This window comes from Jatropha curcas, chromosome 3, assembly GCF_041381405.1.
Source record: "Jatropha curcas cultivar XTBG-Jc1 chromosome 3, XTBG_Jcur_1.0, whole genome shotgun sequence".
Taxonomy (NCBI): Eukaryota; Viridiplantae; Streptophyta; class Magnoliopsida; order Malpighiales; family Euphorbiaceae; genus Jatropha; species Jatropha curcas.
In genome coordinates, this window is record NC_143153.1 from 29188352 (window position 1) to 29208943 (window position 20592).

Sequence of the window (20592 nt, forward strand, 5' to 3'; positions counted from 1 at the left end):
TCTTTTAATTATTGAAAAATAATAAGTAACTATTACATATTATAAAATATTTAATTAATATGACGAGTAATATATTTACCTTAAAAAAAAATAAAAAATATGGAGTTGTATCATCATATGATATATGTTAATTATTAAAATACTAGTGAAATTAATACCAGCTATGTGCAATTGCTAACAGTTACTATGAATAGCTGAACTATCCAAAATTCTTCTAAAGAAAAAAAAAGGTCAATAAATGGTATTATCCAAAATAGTTGAAAAGGTCAATATATAGTATTATCCAAAATATCATAATATTATGCTACGGATAAATATAAATAACTGTGGTATAAGATCATAATAGAATAAAATGGCTTAGCTATTAAAGTAGCTAGAAATGAGGCGCTCATGATTTCAAATATTTCACTCTACTCAAGTTCTAGTTGTGCTTGAGAATAGGTAAATGATAAGATCATAAAAAAATTAAAATTTATTTTATAATTGATAAAATTAAAAAGTAAATACTAAAAAGGTCAAAATGGTCAAAATTCTTTTTCGATTCCATTTAGTCCAATTATAGTTCCAAACCGGACCGGATACCACTCACTTTTATTTTGGCAGTTACCAAATAACTGTGATTGTGAAAGGGATAGCCACGTCATCATTATTATATATATATATATATATATATATATATATAATTATCTCGCATTACTTTTCACTTCTCTGTCGCTCTCTCTGCTTGTGGAGTGGCTCGAAATTCTCAACAATGGAGATTTCGATAAACGCCACGATTCTTTCACCTATCCGTTTCCTCAAAGCCAACGTAGCTAACTGCTTATCCGTTAAAGCTCCTCCGCTTTGCTGCTTGATGTAAATCAAAATTTTTAACGTTATACAGCTGTTTATTGAAAAGTTGGCTGTTTAAGTAATTGTTTTTCTTTGCAGGAAAAATGGAGAGGCAGCCAATGGATTATTTGAAGCTCACTCAAAATTGGAGTGAGTGGTTTCATGCCTGATGTTTCTTTGTTATTCAATTATGTTACATTTCATATGCACAAACCTCCTGTGAACAAATTTGTTTGTTAATCAATCAAATGTTATTTAGGGTAGAAGGTCATGACAGTATGGAGATGTCTCAGGTACATACTAGCTTTCTTTAGCCATTTAATTTGCTAACTATCATGTTTCTTGGAGAGAGTTTTTAGATTAGATCATTTTTTTTTTTCTTAAAGGAAAAGTTTCGATCATCTTATTTTGTGTAGGAACCAAAACATAATCACATATGGCAGCTCTTCAAAGAAGCTCAGCAAAGTATGGCCTTACTTGATGTTCTTTTTCATGTTTTATTTTGCATGATTTCTGGTTTGGATCTTGAATTTTTTGGAATTTTTGTTATCTGTTCAAGTTAATCAAGTGACTGTGCTTTTTGTGTTGTTGTTTAGATATTCTGTACTTAAACAATCAACGTCTTTTGGCTGTTGAGGAACTCAACAGAGTAAATGAAGAGAAACAGTTGTTGCTTGATAGAATAGAGCAATTGGAAGCGGAAAAACAAGCTGGTTTCGGAAAAGGTGATTGTTATTACCTAGAAATTTTGCATTTAGTAGCATAAAAAAATGAAAATGAAATGATATCTTCTTCTTCCTTTTATTTGCGTTCTCAAGCATGCCACCTCTGCATTTCATCTTACCAATGATGTACCTGTTGGCATTGGATTAAAATTTTTTGTGGTTTTGCATCCTTGAAACAAGATTGCATGTAAGTCACTGAGAAGTGTAAAAATTTTTGTCATCTGGCCTTCTAAGTTATGATGAGTGTTAATTAGTTGTGAAGTCTTGCAGATGTAGCATTACTTATCACTTTTCACTTGAGAATTTCTAGGGCAGTCTTGTGTGCCCAAGCTGTGTGGATTTTAGTACATAAATTGGGATTTGTGCAAGTTGTTTGTGGACTAATCAGCCGCTGATATCAAGTAATATGTTTGATTGATGTCCTACCTATACCAGATAACCAATCTTTGTGCTGCGAATTGCTGCTTCGGATAGACTCAATGGTCCTCACTGGCATGATTAACACTGCAGAGGCGTCTAATTTGAGAAAGACAGTCATGGATTGCAAAATTAGCGTAGCTGATCTGTTCTTTGAAAAGGTGCAGAAAAGTGACGCTGAGCTTCTTGTGGAACTGCGCCACTTCTCATATGGAAGCAAAAAGTAAAATGAATCTGAAGCAATTACTGTTTTTTGTTTCCTTTGCACTAAGAATAACAAACTAGCCTATATTATAGAAACAGCTCAACAAAACTGAAACCTAACTGTATGTAAACTATCATCAGTAGATATATGTGTGTGTGTGTGTGTGTGTGTGTGTATATATATATATATATATATATATATATATGATTGCAGTTATTATGCATGATTTGCAACTGATATTTTTTCCTTTCCCTTCGAAAAGTAAGGATAATATACTGAATCTGTGTGAGTTGTAGAGTCTAATGTCTGGACATCCCGAGAATCATGTACTAGATTTTATTATAATTCATTGCTTTTTTACCTTCTTCCCCCTTTATAACACTGGTTCCTCTCTATTGACAAATCTTTTCAACTATTGTTCAGGAGTGGTTTTCACATTGTCCATATTTGTGCTGAAATGGCACCAGTGATGGAAGTTGGATCATTGGCATCATATGTGACAGGATTATCATGTGCCTTACAGAAAAAGGGCCACTTGGTAGAGGTTATTTTGCCAAAGTAATTAATGCACCTCGTCTTTTGTACTTTAAATTTAGTTAGATTCCTTATGAAGGGAATTTATTTTGAACTGTTATATATATGAATCTGTCTATGAAAGTGTAACATGCATCTTCCAAATTCACTTACAATAACTTCATCCAATTTTCTCCTCTCTTTTTAATTCTGTGAAATAAGGCCAAAAGTATATTAAGGGAGGACTTATAGGTATTGACACAAAATATTTGACAGCATTATTCTTGTTTTCGGGTTCAGAAAATGAAAATTTTATCATATATTTCATCTTATATTAATTCTTTGAGAAGTTTTCATGTCCAAAAATATTGCAAAAGTGTCTGTGCTCAAGCAAGATGCTAGATGGATCAATTTCATTTTCGCATAGGCCAAGCAAGCTGATGTTGATTTTATGTTAAAAACAAAATTCTCTTATAGTGCATGAGGTTACAGATGAAATATAGACACATGATTATCATTTTCCTTTCAAATTGTGTCTCTGATTTGCAATTTTAGTTCTGTCAACAGCTTTTAGAAACTGTTGATCTGCTTCAATGGTTTGGCATTTTACTAAAGCGTATAATGGAGATGCATGGCCATAAGGGTATATGATACATTTTCCAGGTTTATAGTATCATTCCATTTCATCAATGTACTCGAGTTTGCACTAATAGCAAATTTGTTCTTTTTTGCACTGTGAGTTAGGAAGGAGCTTTTCTTTGGTTTTTGGTGGAGGGGGTTGGGAGGGTGAGATTGCACAATGGTAATCTCAATGAAATTTTATACTATTGGTTAGGGGTGGAAAATCTGCCAAAACTGATAAGATAGAGGTATTTTCTCTCTCTCTTCCCCATCACTGAACATTTGAATCAAATAATCAATTCATTGTAGATTGTAAGATGTGTCCCAAATGTTTTCTGCTTGATGTGTTATTTTATCATAAGTTAGATCGTGAACCTGAAATTCATAATTTATTATCCTGAACTAAACTATTTTATCATAAGTTAGATTGTGGACCTGAAATATAATTCCATTTGTTTTTCACCAGTGGACCTGGTTTAGCACTAATAATGAAACCATTCTCTAGGCATTTAGATTGGGAGAGGTGAGGTGGGGGGATTACACAATTGTGGTCTCAGTGAAATATGGTTAGTATCTGCCAGAACTGACATATAGAGTTTCTTTTCGTCTCTCTCTTCCCCTCATTGAATTTGTGAACCAAATTGTTGGATATTGCATCTTCAAAGTTTCTTCTTCAATTTTCTTTTTTTTTTTTTTTTCTCTGTTTGATGTGCCACTTTATCATACATTAGATTCCAAACCTGAAATTCACAATTCATTTTCCTGAAGGAGTCTACTTTATAAACAGGTACACGTCATTGAACCTCAATGAAATTCAAGGGCTGCGAGAAATTGAGGCAGAGTCTTATTCTTATTTTGATGGTCAATTGCATGGAAACAAAATTTGGACAGGGTGAGTTTTCATTGTTTTCTTATGTATAAGTTTAAGTTAGGTTCTTGTCCATGATTGAGTTCCATTGTAGTTTGTAATCACCATGATGAGAAATTATTCAACAGGTGAGTGATTGCATGCACTACTGAAGCTTTTCTACTGATACATTGTTATGGTCATTATCCAGAGTTGTCAATGGCATAGGAGTGACTTTTATTCAACCTTTGTACTACTCATCTTTTTTTAACCGCAAGAACGTATATGGCTACTCCGATGACTTTGAACGGTAAGTTCTTTAATTTTTTTTCCCAAATGTTTTGTTTTATAGTTCATTGTTGAATTTTTTACGCTTGGTTAATGAGTGAATCCCAAGGTCGAGCCAGAAAACTTTATGTCCTGCATAACAAAATTTTAGCAAGTGTTAAAAATATTATTGAATTTTAAACAAAGAAGTAAAATGCAATCCAATACAGATTTTTATTTTGAAATCCAGCATCACCCTTCAAATTATTGATGGAAAAGGAAAAAAAAAAAAGAAAATTCAACTTCTATAGCTTTGGTTCTCAAAATCCAGTTTTACGTTTCCAGCTTAATGGGTAATTAGGTATACAGACAGAAAGGATTCTATGCTCGTTAATATTGCTCAGTTCTAGACTCGAGAGAAGCTATTTTTCTTTTCTTTCATTTTCCCTCTATTCATTATAAAGATGTATAGCACCGTTTAATTAATTTCTAGGAATGGTGGTAGGTGCATCAACTGTGGGTATATTAATTTGTTCGTGGTTATCATTGGATATTTTCAGGTTTACCTACTTTTCTCGTGCTTCATTGGATTATATAACAAAATCTGGAAAGAAGCCTGATGTGTTGCACATACACAACTGGGAGACCGCTATTGTTGGACCACTTTTCTGGGATATTTTTGTCAGACAGGTGCAAGATGAACACCCCCCCCCCCCCCCTTCTCTTTTTCTTTTCGTCTTCACAAATCATATATTTTTAGAGCCGTTTTCCGTATGACACACTCTTTCTCCACTCCCTCTCATGTATATTGTGTGGGCAATTAGTTGTGAGGTACGTTGGCATTTTAAATTTCAGTATGGTCTCTCCATGTAAGAATGGAAGTAGAGGGTGAGCATTGTGAGGTTTCATCCGGATACTTGAATACACTCACTGAACGAAAATGTTTTCTATCTTTAAGTTTTTTCCCCATCATTTTGTAAGTTTTGAACTAGTTTGCAAGCCTGGACAATTCTATGCACAATGTTGGCCACCCTTGCTCTGATGAAAATGATACATCCTGTAGCCTGGAGTTTGAGCGTGAAAATTTTAGCTGTGAGAATGGCCAGAGAAAAATGCTGCTTGTTTTACTGCGCAGGACTATCTTTTAATTAAGAGGATTCTAGGGGATTCATGGTTGAACCACTGGAAAAACCATTCTAGCCTTTTGTTTAGTAAATATGATGTTCGATATGTAAAGCTTAGATTTCTGGAACACTTAAAAATTTATTCCTGTGACACAATTTCCTTTGGTTTAGGGTGAGAAAGGGCTGACTTGGTTAGAAGTATCGTTTAACATCAGATAATGAATGCACCGTACTACATGTTCTCATTTTACAATTAACTTTCTTTTTAAATTTTCTAATACTTCTGGCAGATGATCAGAAGGAAAAGAAATATGATTATGATAAATACGTTTTTGTATGTACAGGGGCTTGAAGGTACAAGAATATTTTTGACTTGTCATGAGTTGTATTCACAGGTATTTTTCCATCTCTCCTTTCTGGCTTCAATTTTCAATTGTCTTTTCATTGTGGCACTGTATAATATGCACTATGATGTTTTAGTGTCTTGAGCAACCTGATAAGCTAGAACTGTGTGGACTTGATCCTGGTAAACTTCACCGTCCTGATCGCTTGCAAGATAATACTAAGACACATCTTGTCAATATCCTAAAGGTAATATTGTTGATAATTTTTATCGCTTTCTGCTTTCTGTCCCTTCTTAATAAAAGGTCATTATCCTAATACTTAGCCAACACTTTCATTCTATATGGTAGGTGTTATCTTTCACTTCTTTTACTCCATATGATTAAAGCATTGTTGTTTTTACTCCCAGTTTGTGTCAAAGAACTGTTGAACTATGCGACCCAACTAAATCATGACTGACCATCTCAAAAGGATGTCTTTTGAGCCCCTTTTTTGGCTCATCTCTTGTATTGGAGAAGTCAGTAAATTGTGTTTTATTTGCTACATGTCAATCATCAAACGAGCATGCATATTGAGAACATTGGATGCTACCATTGTTGAATGGTCAGAGTAGTATCCTTATCTACAATCATGCCTTACTAGTTATAAATGGCCTTTCATATGGTCTTACACAGTTTTTAAGGCATTGTTGCAATTGCAACTTTTAGGTTGGCTACTCTAAAATGGTATAGAAAACTTTCGCCATTATTCATAAACTATCATACTTAAATTTTGTTGTTGGGTTGTCACCCTGCATGTGTGCCTGTTTATCAGCAGCATGTGGGCTTGTCTTTATTTGGGAATTGAAATACAGATGCAGTTCAAAAAGGTCTAAAACATATTTGAGGTTCAATTTAAAAAAATGAACATTTCTTAATTTGCAATTATGTCCTACTCCTATACTTTGGATATAACAAAATTTGGACCATAATTCTAGGTGGTGCAATTACAGCCAGTGAATTAACTTCAAATTGGCCATTATATAAGGATATGTCAATAAACAGATGGATTTATTGGTGAGGGTTGCATTTGTGCTAATTTTTCTCTTATAAGTTATTTTACTTCTAATTAAATAAGTTCTTAATAACTAAAACATAGGCTAAAATTAATTATTCCATAGGTACGGTCCAGTGAAATTAATTTGCAATTTAAATTTATCTCTAAATTTAGGATAAATTTGCAAAGAACTTAACAATGGGTCGCCTGATCATTTTATATAAATATTCTCTTTCTCATTTCAATTAATTTTTATTGAAATTCTTATTTTCTCACATTTGAATTTTGCCCCCCTTACAAATCATCCTTGAAGTTGATACTCAAGTTGGCTGGCTTATATCTGCATTATTATAATTTTGGTTCATCCATTAACTGATGGACGCATTAAAGCATTATAATTTATTCAGCTCTTATTCCTTTGCCATCTGGTATCACTTGAATACTTTATGTGCTACAATATTTGCAGGGTGGGGTTGTATACTCTAACAAAGTTGCGATAGTGTCATCTGTACATTCAAAAGGCAGAATCATTCGTAGTTTGGGTCACGGGTTAGAACCTACATTATCCATTCACAGGTAAGTTGTGCAGCTGTCCTTTTTGATTCCATTTTGTGTTTTTCCTCACTATGCAAACTGAATGTAGCAGAAATTTTTAACCACAAATAGTCAATGGATTAATATTGTTGCTTTTTGTTCTTTTGTAAATTAACAGATGCTTTTCTGGAAACGTTTGCTTTGCATATATCTTCTAGTTTTTTATCCTTTGCTCTTCTTTTTTTAGTTTAATAAATTCTTCCACTGACTTTTGGTTATAGAGACAAGTTGCTTGTTACTCCTTGTGGATTTGACAACTCCAGATGGGATCCTTCTACGGATAAATTTCTGCCACAAAATTATAGTGAAGATGACATGAAAGGGAAAGCTGTTTGCAAAGTTGCATTGCAGCAACGCCTGGGATTATCCCAAAACTCTTCTACTGTTATTGTAAGTGTCTTATAAAGGGTCTTGAATTTTTTGAATGTTTGATGTAGTATGAAATTGAAAGTAATATAAATCATTGACTCCAAAATGTGGCTTGGAAAGGATGCTGTCAAAAAAATGTACTCATTGTCTGGGAAAATGGCATCTTAAGTTCATACGACATGCGTTCAATGGTTACATAGGTGCATGACTCCAGAGTGAATGATAGTGGCCAAGAATCCTGAGTATGATTTTTGGAAGTTGCCATTTTAGGAATATATTTGAAATCCTGACCTAATATGTAATCAAGTTCATTGGTGATTGGTCCTGTTGTTCCTTATTACTGTCCTAGGCTACTATTTGTATTATGGAAGTTGCATGCTCTGTGGAGTTTCTGGGTTGAGCACATTAATCATGGGATAGTTGTCTTAGCTTAGGTCAGTGCATCAGATCAGTCAACTGCTATGCCCATATTATATTTAGTGGTTTTCAGTTGAGTGTCCATGAAATGTACAAACAACGCTTTATCTATGCTTATGAGATTTTAAGGTCTCCTACAGCGCAAAACTTGACAAGCCCTTGGTTCCACTTGCCAATGTGACACAATGTTGTACCAGCCAGCATTCAGAATGGAGCTCCTGATGTGACAAATCATGTCTTTTAAAGGCCTTTGATTTCTCACACAATGTGCCATGTAATCAAACAAAGCATTCTTGTACATTCACTGACTCTGAATGGGTTCCTTGGCCATTAGTTTATATCTGATGCATGAAATATGTTGCAACTGGAACTTTTCTTGGCATCTAGGTGAGGAAAATGGCAAAGATATTATTACTGTCAGCTTGGTAGATACCGTAATGAGACCTACATTCTGGTGTCAATTTAATGCTTCAGTAGCTTGTTTTTCCTTGTTCTCTTATTCTGCCAGGGGCATAGGAATTTCATGAAATGCATCTATTGTTTTATTCTTTTGAAGTTGATATTTTACTTTACTTAGAGTTCAGCACTATATTGGTGTCCTTAACTTCAGCATCTACAATGTTGCCAAACAACTATTATCCTCGAACTAAATGTATTTCATTTAAGAAAAAGAAGAAGCCATTTTAAAGAATGTTGAATGTGATAAAATTCTTTCATTGTATCAAATGTGTAGCATATTTATCTTTTTCTTTCCCTGGCTGAACGTTACCTGAAAAGCAAAATCGATATTGGTCAGGTAGGATGTATCTTCTTAGAATTATCAGATCTTTATCTGGATAGCTTGAAGGAAGTTGTTTGGAATGCTGCCAGCAACACGGTCCAGGTATTTCCATTTCAGAAAATGAAACTCCGCTCTAAATATTACACAAACTCTATACTGGCTGATATCCTGAGAGTACTTCAGATGATTTGAAGAATAATTCTCAATTTTTGTTGGTAGACATAGCAATCAGTTTAGGCTTTCTGTGAATTTGGTGTTTTCATTTTTCATTTTTAATTTTTCAGTCTTGCAGTAGCTTTGCATGAATTTGATATGTTTGGTGATTGTCTTCAGTTTATCTTCATGGGAAGCAAAATACCAAGTGCAAACAGGGCAATGGAATCTGTACAGAAAGAGCTGCAGGTACAGGGTGGCATCATACATTTCTTTTTTATTATTTTGCCAAAGAAATGAAATTTATTAAGAATATAGACAAGTCATGACATTTATTAAGAATATAGACAAGTCAGCCTCTTCCATGATACATGGAAAAATTTTAATTATACATTCAGCATCATGGGGATATGCTTGTTTCTTTAAAATTTTGTTAGTGAAGTCCCCACCTCATTTATCCCAAATGCAAGATGTAGTCACAAGTTCTTTAGTTGTAGAGTACAAGATGTGCTATTTTTTCTCTCTCATGTTCAGTGCTAATTAGTTTTTGGCCGAGTACTTATGCTTTCTTCCTGGTTTTCTCCTTTGTCCACAGGGTGAATCTATGCGATTCATAAATAAATATGATGAAGTTCTATCACATCTGATCTTTGCAGGATCCGACATAATATTGTGCCAATCTTTCCATGATCCTTTGCTCCAAGTACCAGTAAGTTTAGCATATTATTTTTGTCAAATTGAAATATCCACCTAATACACCAAGCAGTACTTCACTTTTATCTCAAAGTTTCTCTAACCCTTCCAATTGGATGGTCAAACAAAATGCAAGTAAGTGAAAGCCAAAGACCCACTCAGTGCTGCCACATAGAGACATGTGCCCAAAAATAAATGGACAAATTTTCATGACCGCATGTGTGCCTGGATTTTTTGGATTTTCTATTTGAATGAATGCTTGGACATTTTTGCAATCAAGTGCTTCTGCACTTTCTAACTGCATGTACCAGGATGGATTAAAACAATAGAAAATTTTTTTTCATAGTGGTATATCACAGACATACTTTAATTTTTTTTTTTTTAAAAGTACAAGGTTATGTGTCACTCATATGATAAATCTACATTCTTTGGTACTTTCTTGCTTGTAATTTATTTGGGTATCTAAAATGAAGCTTAAAGCTTTGAAGTATGGAGCAGCTCCAGTTATAGTGACCTCTGATGAGAACATAGTCAGGTAAGATACCTTGCAACTCTTAAGCAGTAACAAGCATTTTCTTCTTTTCTTTCCCTTCTCATTACACACAAATAAAAAATAACGTATTTTTGGAACAGACATTTTGTAGATCATGATCAAGAGTCCACTGAATTCTCAAAGTTCATTAGCTCTACATATGGAAATATGTCTCTGAGCGAGGCTCTCGAAGAAATTGTAAGTATTCTTCATGGTGATGGAAAAATAGTTCCCTTCCCTTTGTTTCAATTCTAAATGATTTCTGTTGGGACACTTTCTTGTAGAAGAACAACCCATCAAAATGGAAGCAAAATATAGTAAATGCCATGGCGATAGACTTCTCCTGGGGCGCAGAATGCTACGAAGTTCATGTTTCTGGGTACTCGGCCATAAAAAGTTTGTGAAGTAGATGCAACTGTACATGTCGTCACATTCATATGTATATATTAGATGCCTATGTAGGTAAGCTTGTGGAGGTTTCTAGCTAATTTCTTCATATGCTATGCAAGAGGATAGCAAGTTACAAATTCTGTTATGAAACTATGCAATGGTTCGAATCTGTAGTCAATCCTGTTTCCGATAAGAGCAGTTGACAATTGAATCCAATTTTCCCATTATTTTCGTATTCGTAATAGTACGAAAGGAAGGCCGGACTCTAAGTTGTTCAAGAATAGTGGCGTTCTCTTTCTCGATGGGGCAAGGGGATATAACTCAGCAGTAGAGTGTCACCTTGATGTGATGAAAGTTATTAGTTCGAGCCTGATTATACCCAATTTGAGTTTTTTTTATTTTGGCTTGTTTCCTGCCGTCGTGATCGAATGGGAGTAGATAAGAGGCCCGTGGGATGGACCAGAGGGGTAGGGGGGCTATATTTGTTGGAGCGAACTCTAAGCGAATACGAAGCGCATAGACACAAGTTATGCCTTGAAATGAGAGACAATCCCGCTTTATCTACGAACAAGCAAGCTAAAAGTAATTCGTATCCATCCATCAAGGCAATAAGGTAACTTACTTGAGCAGAGATGAAATGCAGTTAAATTAAGCAATAAGGGGCTTAAATCCTCAGATGTAAAGCTTTGTTCTGTTTAGGCTAGGTGAGGTTCGTGCTTCGCCTGTCGTGTCCATTCATATTGTAGTTTTAATCTTTTTTTTTTTTTGTAAGATATACTTTTTGATAGTCAATAATTAAGTCTGCAAGAGCTTTTGGCCCTGACAAGGAGTTGATGAAAAAAAATTATGGCAAAAGATGGATGAATAGAGAGCATGAAAGATGTTTTTGCGGGATAAGGTCATGGAGATTAATCATTAGAAGGGAAAGTAATGAAGAGAAACTAGTATGTAAATTAAATAAAGGCTTTTGTATATATGTTCTTAATTATATAAGGACGTTCTTATAACAGCGGTTCCCTTAGGAGTATTTAGTTTTCTCCAATTTCCGTGGAAGATTAGATATTTTAAGTATGAAGTGGAATTATTGGTGCATATTTATTTTGACAGAAGGGCCTGGAAACAATTACTGAGTTTATTTATAAATGAATTTTTATATATGAAAATTAAAGGTATTTTAAGAAAGAAAAGCAAATAAATTTTTATCAAAAATAAAATTTACTTAGAGTTTATTTATAAATGAAATTTACCAAGTGAAGTAAATGTTTAAAATTTTATCAAAGTTTGCAAAAGCTATTTTATTAAAGTAAAAAAGAAGTAAAGTGATTTGAACATACAAAATTGAGATTTAATGAGAAAAATATTAAAGTTATAATTATTATGAACAATAAAATTAAATGATTTATATTAGGAGAATAACTAAATAATAAACTTTTTAAAAATACGTCCTAATTTATAATTTTAATTTTTATTAGAAATTACGATTAAACTATGGATTTAGAATTGTATCGATTTTAGATCATTCAAGAAACACTTCATAAAAAAAATGGAGGGGTGTTCGAAGTTTGACCGAAAATGGGCAGTAAAAGTTATATAAAAGAAATTTCAGGGATTTATTAGTTATTATTTCAAACTGTAAGTATTAAATGGTAATTTTAATTAAATTTCATTGATTTTACAGTTATTTCTTATCCGTAATTGACAAACAGCACTGTGCTAATAGAGGGGAATATCCCTGCGGGAGGGAAACAGTTGAACTTTCGATTCTTTAGCAGAGAAAATGATTGCTTAGAAATCAGACAAAGCGGAGACCTTTTAATGCAACCAAACACCCAACACAAACTAACAATACTTCAAAGCCTCACCCAACAATCAAAATACCATAACGGAGCTACCAATTCAACTCGATCTCCTCCTCAATGGCTCGGCCGTCAATAAACGATCCATCTTCCTCTCCTTCATGGTTCACTCCCCAGAGGTACAATTTCTACGGTTTGACTTCAATTATCGAACCATTTGCTATAGTTTATTTACTTGTTCTTCCAATTTAATATTGCTGTGATCTTAAGCTTGTGAAGTAAATGGAACTGTACATGTTTTGATGGATTCTATTTTCTTTTCCCAGGTTGCTCATGATGTTTTGTGTGATTAATATGATAAATTATGTGGATCGCGGTGCAATAGCAAGCAATGGAGTTAATGGGAGTATTAGGACTTGCGATGATAAAGGAATTTGCAATTCCGGCAGTGGAATTCAGTAAGATTTATTGTTTTCTTTTCTTTGTATTCTGGGGGTTTTCCCCCTTTTTGTAGTAGTTTGCGGTTTATCAGCAAAGTTTTGGTTCTGACTTTTAGTTAGTTGTTAAAGCGTGATGTGTGTATGTATGCTTTTGGGTTTAATTACTTGCTATTTATTTTGCTTTCAGGGGAGATTTTAACTTGAACAATTTCCAAGATGGTGTCCTATCATCTGCATTTATGGTTGGACTTCTTGTGGCTTCTCCGATATTTGCTTCTTTGGCCAAGAGGTAAGCAGCTGTGTGGTACATTAGGTGCTTTAGTTACACTTTTGTGCATGAATTCAATATCATGGAAATATTCTTTTATGTTTTTGAGAAAGATAGGTGGTCTTTCTTTGGCTTAGTTGTTGCTAATAGCTAATGGCTGACAGTTGTTGGTTGTTAACCATCTTAAAACCATTCTTAGTGGTTTCTTTTGATATTTTGAATAATTAAGGTTTTTTTTTTCCTCTATATATTGCGTTCTATCTTGTCATTTTCTTTTTCTAATAAGTTATAAAAAAAGGTTGGATGTATCAAATTTGTAGTTATTTTTCCTTGTATTTTCATGAGGAATAACATTTTTGCAACTCTAAATATCATGAGTATTTCAGTCATTGTGCTTGATGTTTGATAATTTATTTTCCTACTACAGTCAAATTATAAATTTGATTTCGTATTATGTTATAATATTATAGAGAAAAGAGTAAGTAATATATCATTAGTAAATTTCAAGAAAGAAACAGTACTTTGAAAAAGTTTTAATAGCTAACAAGCTCTTTCTTGAAGCTTGTTTGGATTAGCAATGTATAGATGCATAGTAATAAGTGAACAGCATGTTACTTCACACAGTTTGTGCGAGTTCATCTTGAAATCTGGTATTTGACCATAATTTACTGGAAGGATACTATTGAAGAAATGTATAAATAGACACTGTTTTTGTATTCTATGTATTATGCATTGTTGTGTATTCTGCTGTTGCATTACCTAATTTGCTCCACAATTTTTTGATTATTGTTACCCTTGCAGTAATAATCCTTTTAGGCTTATTGGAGTTGGATTATCTGTTTGGACATTTGCAACAGCTGGGTGTGGTAGTTCAATTGATTTTTGGTCTATTGCAATATGCCGCATGTAAGTGGAAAATGCTAGTGGTTCAAAAGATTTTGCTCAATTCATTCATATCAGTATTTCTTATAAATGGTTTACAGTGTAAATCTTACTCTTTTAGGCTGGTTGGCGTTGGTGAGGCTTCTTTCATAAGTCTTGCAGCTCCTTTTATTGATGATAATGCTCCTGTTGCTCAGGTTTGTTTTCTTATGTTTCTTTTCTCCTTATAAAAAGTCGAGAAAAACTGAATTTGGTACTTCTTTGGTAAATATGTAAATCATATTAGTTTCTTCTTTCTTTTGGTTCCAGAAAACGGCCTGGCTTGCTACATTTTACATGTGCATACCAACTGGAGTTGCTTTGGGTTATGTTTATGGTGGATTTGTAAGTTTACATACTGGACCAATTTTTTTCTTATTAGGTCAATTATAGTCTCTTTTCTTGATTAAGAGTTGCAGCCTTTATTGTCTTTATTTTGTCAAAGTGCCTTTGTAGTCTAGGTTATCAATTGTTCTAGTGAAATTTGTGATTGCATCACCTTCTGCATTTTTAGGTTGGAAACCATTTTAACTGGCGTTATGCATTTTGGGGTGAGTCACTTCTGATGCTTCCATTTGCTGTTCTGGGATTTGTCATGAAACCTCTGCAGCTGAAAGGTGCTGTGTTTTTTATTCATCATTTCATCTGTATTTGAAAATCTGATTGAATCTGTTTTGGAGTCTTTTAACTTTGTATTCATAGCGAATGACATTCTAACGACAGGTTTTGCTCCTATTGACTCAAAGAAGGCATTGGCATCATGCGAAACAGTTGCTTCTACAGTTGCAGGTGCTACATGTTCCTCGTTATTTTGTTGATATTATTCATTACTTCAATTGCTGGTATGGTCTTATGAGAAGCTCACTTGGCAGTAGAGCCATGATTTTTCTATACATACTGAATTCAAACAGCCAACAAGGTGTACATACTGACAAATGAAATTGAAGATAATTACTGCTTGCAAGAACTATCTTTTTTCCTGGATGCTAATTATTATTTTCTTATTGCAGAGAATGATAATGAAGATATCGACAGTCAAGGGTATGTTAAAGCTTCAAAGTGAGTGGATCTTATTTTCTGCTGAATGTATTGTCACTTTGTGCATAATGAGTGAATTTTTTATTTAAAAAGTTTTTGAAGCAAGAAGAGAGAGAGGGGGGGGGGGGACTAAAGGAACCAGGGAACACAAATGGAGAATGAGACTTTCCAAATTCAAATAAAATGTAAAGCTGCATGGTAAATCATGGAAATTTTTATGCCAAAGCAATCATCAGTTGTTTTTATTTTTTGCATTACTGTGGATAACATGTTTTGTTGAGAAACTTTTGAGTTCAAATTACTAAAGAGATGTTTCACTTGAGAATCCTGCCCCAAGCCAGCTACCCTGGGTCCTGGCAAACAAATGAATTTGCTGATCCTAGGATCTAAATATTTCTAACTAGTTAGTGCTTTGACATGTATAGTGTCCCAAAAAAAATGGAAAAAGAAATCTTGAAGTTCTAATATACTTATTCTATAAATCAAAACAGAATGGCACGCAGCAGAAAGGACAGAAAAAATTTAAGTACTGTGCATGACGAAGTTTGTGTGAATTATCTTAGTTTTTATTAATAAACCCAAAGATTTTTCTCCTTAACAAGTCAAACTCATGTACAGAGTCTGCAAATTCTTAAGGGAGTAGCGAGTTTCTTAGGATTTTGGTTTTTCTAGTAATTTTATTGAATGTTGATGACCTCTGAACTATATTTTACATACCTGCAGTTCACAATATAAAATGCAAGAATATGTAATTAACCAATATTTGATTATTCGACTGATATAGCTTGGTTGTTACTCTTGTGCATGGCAGGTTGGAGGTCACTCCTGCAATTTTACATCGGTTATCACAATTTTCAAGGGATATGAAAGTGCTTTTGCTTGACAAAGTTTATGTTGTAAATGTTCTAGGTGCCTTTTCTTTTCCTTATTCTTTGTTTGTGCTTTATAAGTAAATATTTATTCAACGTATTGCTTCATTATACTTGTGTTTTTTTTTCGTTATATTTTTACCAGATGCTCACTAGAGCATGAATTTATTATTTATGGAGATTAGGTTCTTACCTGTTAATTAATTGTCAGGTTATGTATCATACAACTTTGTAATTGGAGCATACTCGTACTGGGGACCAAAAGCTGGTTATAATATATATCATATGGTATTTTTAACTGCTAATTCTTCTTTTTAACTATTTTCATTTGATGGTATTTTTCTGATTGCAAGTCCTTATATAATTTATTTGTTGCTATATGATGTGATGAACTTGTTATGTCTGACGTTTTTGATAGAGTAATGCGGATTTGATGTTTGGAGGAATTACAATTGTTTGTGGAATCCTGGGAACCTTAGCTGGAGGCATCATACTTGATCGCATGAATGCTACAATCTCCAATGCTTTTAAGGTCAGTTATACAGGATATATTACAGGACATCTTTGTGTAGACCGAATTTCTATGACGTGTAAATTGCTGTATTTCAAAATCTGAAATATTGAAGGTTGAATTTGAGGGGAAATTTGGAATCAAGGATTTAAATCCTACCTTTTACTTAAAATTTCAAAATTATTTATGAAGAGAGAGAACATTATCAAAGCTAATTGTAAAGTGTATATTATACTATCCATTTATAGGTATTTTCAAATTCATTTTTGGATAAGTTTTCATTCCCTTTATGAATTTAATGGACAAATGAATACTATGTATAGGCTTCATTCAAGTAATAAGCTAAAGCCAGATCCAAATTACTCATTTCAATCCCTGTTGAATGCAACCGAAACTTATTTGTTTCCCTTGGGCTCATTTAGTTCATAGCATTCATCTAGGAACTCTTTTCTTTAACGAGTTTAAAAAGCCTTCACAGATACGACTCTTTTACCTGGGCCTGCACAGATTTTCACTTATTGTTTGTTTTTAATTGCAAAATGCTTTAGCAAATAGATTAATTTGTGAATTTGCATGACTGCATGTTTTTGATGTCTTCTACTATTTGGTCCTTGTTGGCTTGTGACGCAGCTTCTCTCTGGAGCAACATTTCTGGGTGCAATCTTTTGCTTCTCTGCCTTCTGTCTAAAGAGCTTGTACGGTTTTATTGTCCTGTTTTCTGTGGGTGAACTACTTGTATTTGCCACGCAGGTAATATTCTAATCCAGCTATTTTATTTGAAACTTCCAGAAATGCCAACTTGTGCACACTAATACTTGCTTTTTTGGATAGGACCTAAACACATTGACATTGCTAGTGCTAATGAAGGATTGTGTCTACATTCTTCATCTGTTCCATTATTTAAGATCATTGACTTCAATATACTTTTTATCTTTGAGGAATGAGTTCTTTCTTGCAGTAACTAATTTCTTTGTTGTATCTGCTGGATTTTATGTTTGTGCAAATATTTAATTTTGCTGATGTGGGAAAGTCATTTGTGTGCCACCCAGTTTGTTTGTTTACCTAGGCATATGTGTTATCAACGATATGGGATTCCTTTTGCAGGCTCCAGTGAATTATGTGTGTCTTCATTGTGTCAAACCTGGTTTGAGACCACTATCTATGGCTATCTCAACTGTATCAATTCACATACTTGGCGATGTGCCTTCTTCACCACTTGTTGGGGTTCTCCAGGTGTGCTTCAGAATCCCTTTCAACTATATTTTTGAGCAAGTCAATAGTACTTTGTGATGTGTATTCACATCATCAATAATGACACAAATTGTTACTTGTTGCTCTCTGATATCAAATAATATGATTTACAGATCTTCCTTTTGCCATTTTTTATTTTTTCGAAAAAAGAGTTCCTTTTGCTACCATTCCTTTCGCCAAGATAATCTACATTCAATTTTTGGCAAGGAACTCATGCTTTTTGTAATTCATCCTGAGGAATCTTTGCCTTAGGTTGGTTGCTTACCAAGATATTCTCTGTTGTTTTTGTTTACCAAAATAGCCTTTGTAGGTTATCCTTTTTCTTTTACAGCTTCTTTTCTTTTTCATGCGAGGTCTTCTTTTTTTAATTTCTGGCTTTAGGCATAAATTTTTATCAGCATATTTTTGATATTTGCCAAATTTCATACACAGGATCACATCAACAATTGGAGGTCAACAGCACTTATTCTGACAGCTGTTCTGTTTCTTGCTGCTGGAATATGGTTTATAGGTAAGTGGTTGACAATTAATATTGCATTCTTGATTAGTTTCTTTGATTGACTTTTTTTTGTTTCTTCCATTTCAATTTCTGGAGGCCTTCCATATTCTTGCAAGGCCATTGACTTTGTTAGAAATCCGGCTCTCTTCTCTCTTTCCATAGTAGAAATAGATAAGAAAACTCCATGGAATTCATTGCTTGAACGATTGTGGTTTTTCTACTGTGTTTATTTGTTTTATGCTTCTCACATTCTGTATGATATTCAGAATTTCAAAGCCAAATCAAATTTTGTAAAATGCATTGAGATAGCAAAATACAAATGAGAATACAAAGTGTGGATATTGGCTTCTAGAAATGAAATTGAAATGCCATGAAATGTATTTACACAGTGATCCTTGTTCTGCTAGATCTTACTTACCCTGGATGTAGATCTCTACCTACCCAACAAGAGGATGGAAAGTTACAAATTTGTCTCAACAGGACATGCATCTATTTTATTTCCTGAATGAGGAAATCAATAGACAAATAGATGAGCAGTGGATTATGGTTTATCCCCTTCCTATGACTACTCTTCTTGTGTGCATTGTCTAAGAGGCTTACCTGATCCATATTGTATAATTGAGCCACCACGGATGCGCTCAAATTTGCAGAATATAATGAAATGTCCAATCTCTAAATTTCATGTGTTAATTCTCCAATCCTTTTTGAACACCCATAGAAGTTGGTAGCTAAACTTCAACAATTCTGAAATCTGGGGGAACAAGGAATTGTTCTCTGTTCTCTGATTTGATCTGAAAAATTTTTATATTTAAAGATAGATATTGAGCCTAGACATTTCCAGTCAGCATAGCATGGGCGTGATAATCATCTTGCATCAACCCCAGTTTGAAACTTTTCCTACTTCTGTACGTCGACTAACACCACTAGTAGAAGTGCACATTTAGTTAGTTATGAGAACCGTTTGTCATGCTGTTTGAATAGCCTTTTTCTGTTGTTCAGTTTAGTGACTTGTATTCTTGGACAGGGGTTTTTATAAAGAGTGTGGACTTGTCTAATGAGGATAGAGAAATTGAAGGCTCCATATATGCAAAAGCCAGCTTGGAGCCATTGCTTAAAGAGAACGGGGGCTCAGATGTATGACAAATTTTCACAATCCTTTAGTTTCATCCTCACATGTATTGTAAAGACTGTAATTTATTTTTTGTATATAGCCTTTAACGATTACATGTAAATGTTATAAGAAATAGTACTAAATAAATCTTGATTCTTAATTAAGTTACATGTTTCCTGCTTCTACTTTTTAAGACAAACTATTGGCATCTATTTTTACTAAGAAACATGAAAAGCAGAAGAAAAGAGGAAGGAAGAGATGGGTTCTTGGCTGTGTTTGGATTAATCCATGGATTTAGTTAAAATCCCTTGTTTGGCACGATTAAAATAAGAAAAGATCTATGAGACGAGTTCTATTATTTTTAAAAAGTAATTCTTAATTTCGTGAACTGTAACATTATTTCATCTAAAAAGCGCAATTTTTGCCGGTTAAATATCAAATGAAATATCAAAATACTCTTCTTTTTAAGTTTGTAAAAGATGACCTGAAATGATATTTTAATCCTTTCACTTAGAACTTAATGAAAAAAAATTTTACTTCTTGAACAGAAGAGTCTGATATTGAGACGAAAATCAAAAATTAAAGATGACAGTAATTTTTAAAAATAAAGAGACTCATGTATTAATTGGACATAATCAAGAACTTCGTACATTGTACATTGTCAAGTTGGAAGGGCCCGACCAGATGCCAATTTTGTCATATGTGTAGTGGAGAATGTGGCCTATTTACTTCCTTCACGTGAGTTTTCTCATCTATCTGTGTCCCATTGGATTGTTTACAGTCTACTCATTTTACGTACTATGGTGTGCTGTTCCCTAACTCTTTATAAAGGATATTATAAATATAAATATCAAAATTCATATAAATGTAAATTTCAAATATTATAAATCATTGCAGGAACACTAACACCCAATTTCTGTAAATTAAACATTAAAACTTACTGTTTTTAGTTAAATAATAATAATCAGTAAAATTTGCTGATTTTTTAATAAATGAAAAAAATTGTTTAAAAGAGAGAATGCACCACTAAAT

At 33.6% G+C, this 20592-nt stretch overlaps 2 protein-coding genes across 4 annotated transcripts; both read left to right on the forward strand.

The window, feature by feature from the left end:
* Positions 1-692: 692 nt before the first annotated feature.
* LOC105639918 (UDP-Glycosyltransferase superfamily protein) lies at positions 693-11083 on the forward strand. Of its 2 annotated transcripts, none has more exons than XM_089719218.1 (20): positions 693-855; positions 931-981; positions 1091-1124; positions 1248-1296; positions 1428-1556; positions 1992-2196; positions 2602-2736; positions 4100-4204; positions 4371-4469; positions 4987-5116; positions 5895-5945; positions 6031-6141; positions 7394-7503; positions 7743-7911; positions 9104-9190; positions 9422-9490; positions 9837-9950; positions 10408-10469; positions 10568-10664; positions 10751-11083. In XM_089719218.1, the coding sequence occupies exons 1-20, from the start codon at positions 752-754 to the stop codon at positions 10868-10870; spliced, it is 2031 nt and encodes a 676-aa protein (XP_089575344.1). In that variant the 5' UTR covers positions 693-751; the 3' UTR covers positions 10871-11083. The 2 variants fall into 2 exon arrangements, with proteins under 2 accessions (XP_089575344.1, XP_089575345.1); XM_089719219.1 differs by having other exon boundaries at positions 717-855; positions 1096-1124.
* A 1475-nt stretch (positions 11084-12558) lies between these two features.
* On the forward strand, positions 12559-19724 carry LOC149497879 (putative sphingolipid transporter spinster homolog 2). Of its 2 annotated transcripts, none has more exons than XM_089719706.1 (16): positions 12559-12831; positions 12979-13110; positions 13280-13381; positions 14162-14266; positions 14364-14439; positions 14552-14626; positions 14796-14898; positions 15005-15070; positions 15292-15340; positions 16131-16228; positions 16400-16476; positions 16607-16720; positions 17330-17449; positions 17804-17932; positions 18383-18461; positions 19474-19724. In XM_089719706.1, the coding sequence occupies exons 1-16, from the start codon at positions 12773-12775 to the stop codon at positions 19587-19589; spliced, it is 1500 nt and encodes a 499-aa protein (XP_089575832.1). In that variant the 5' UTR covers positions 12559-12772; the 3' UTR covers positions 19590-19724. The 2 variants fall into 2 exon arrangements, with proteins under 2 accessions (XP_089575832.1, XP_089575833.1); XM_089719707.1 differs by having other exon boundaries at positions 15292-15322.
* The last annotated feature ends 868 nt before the right edge of the window (positions 19725-20592 follow it).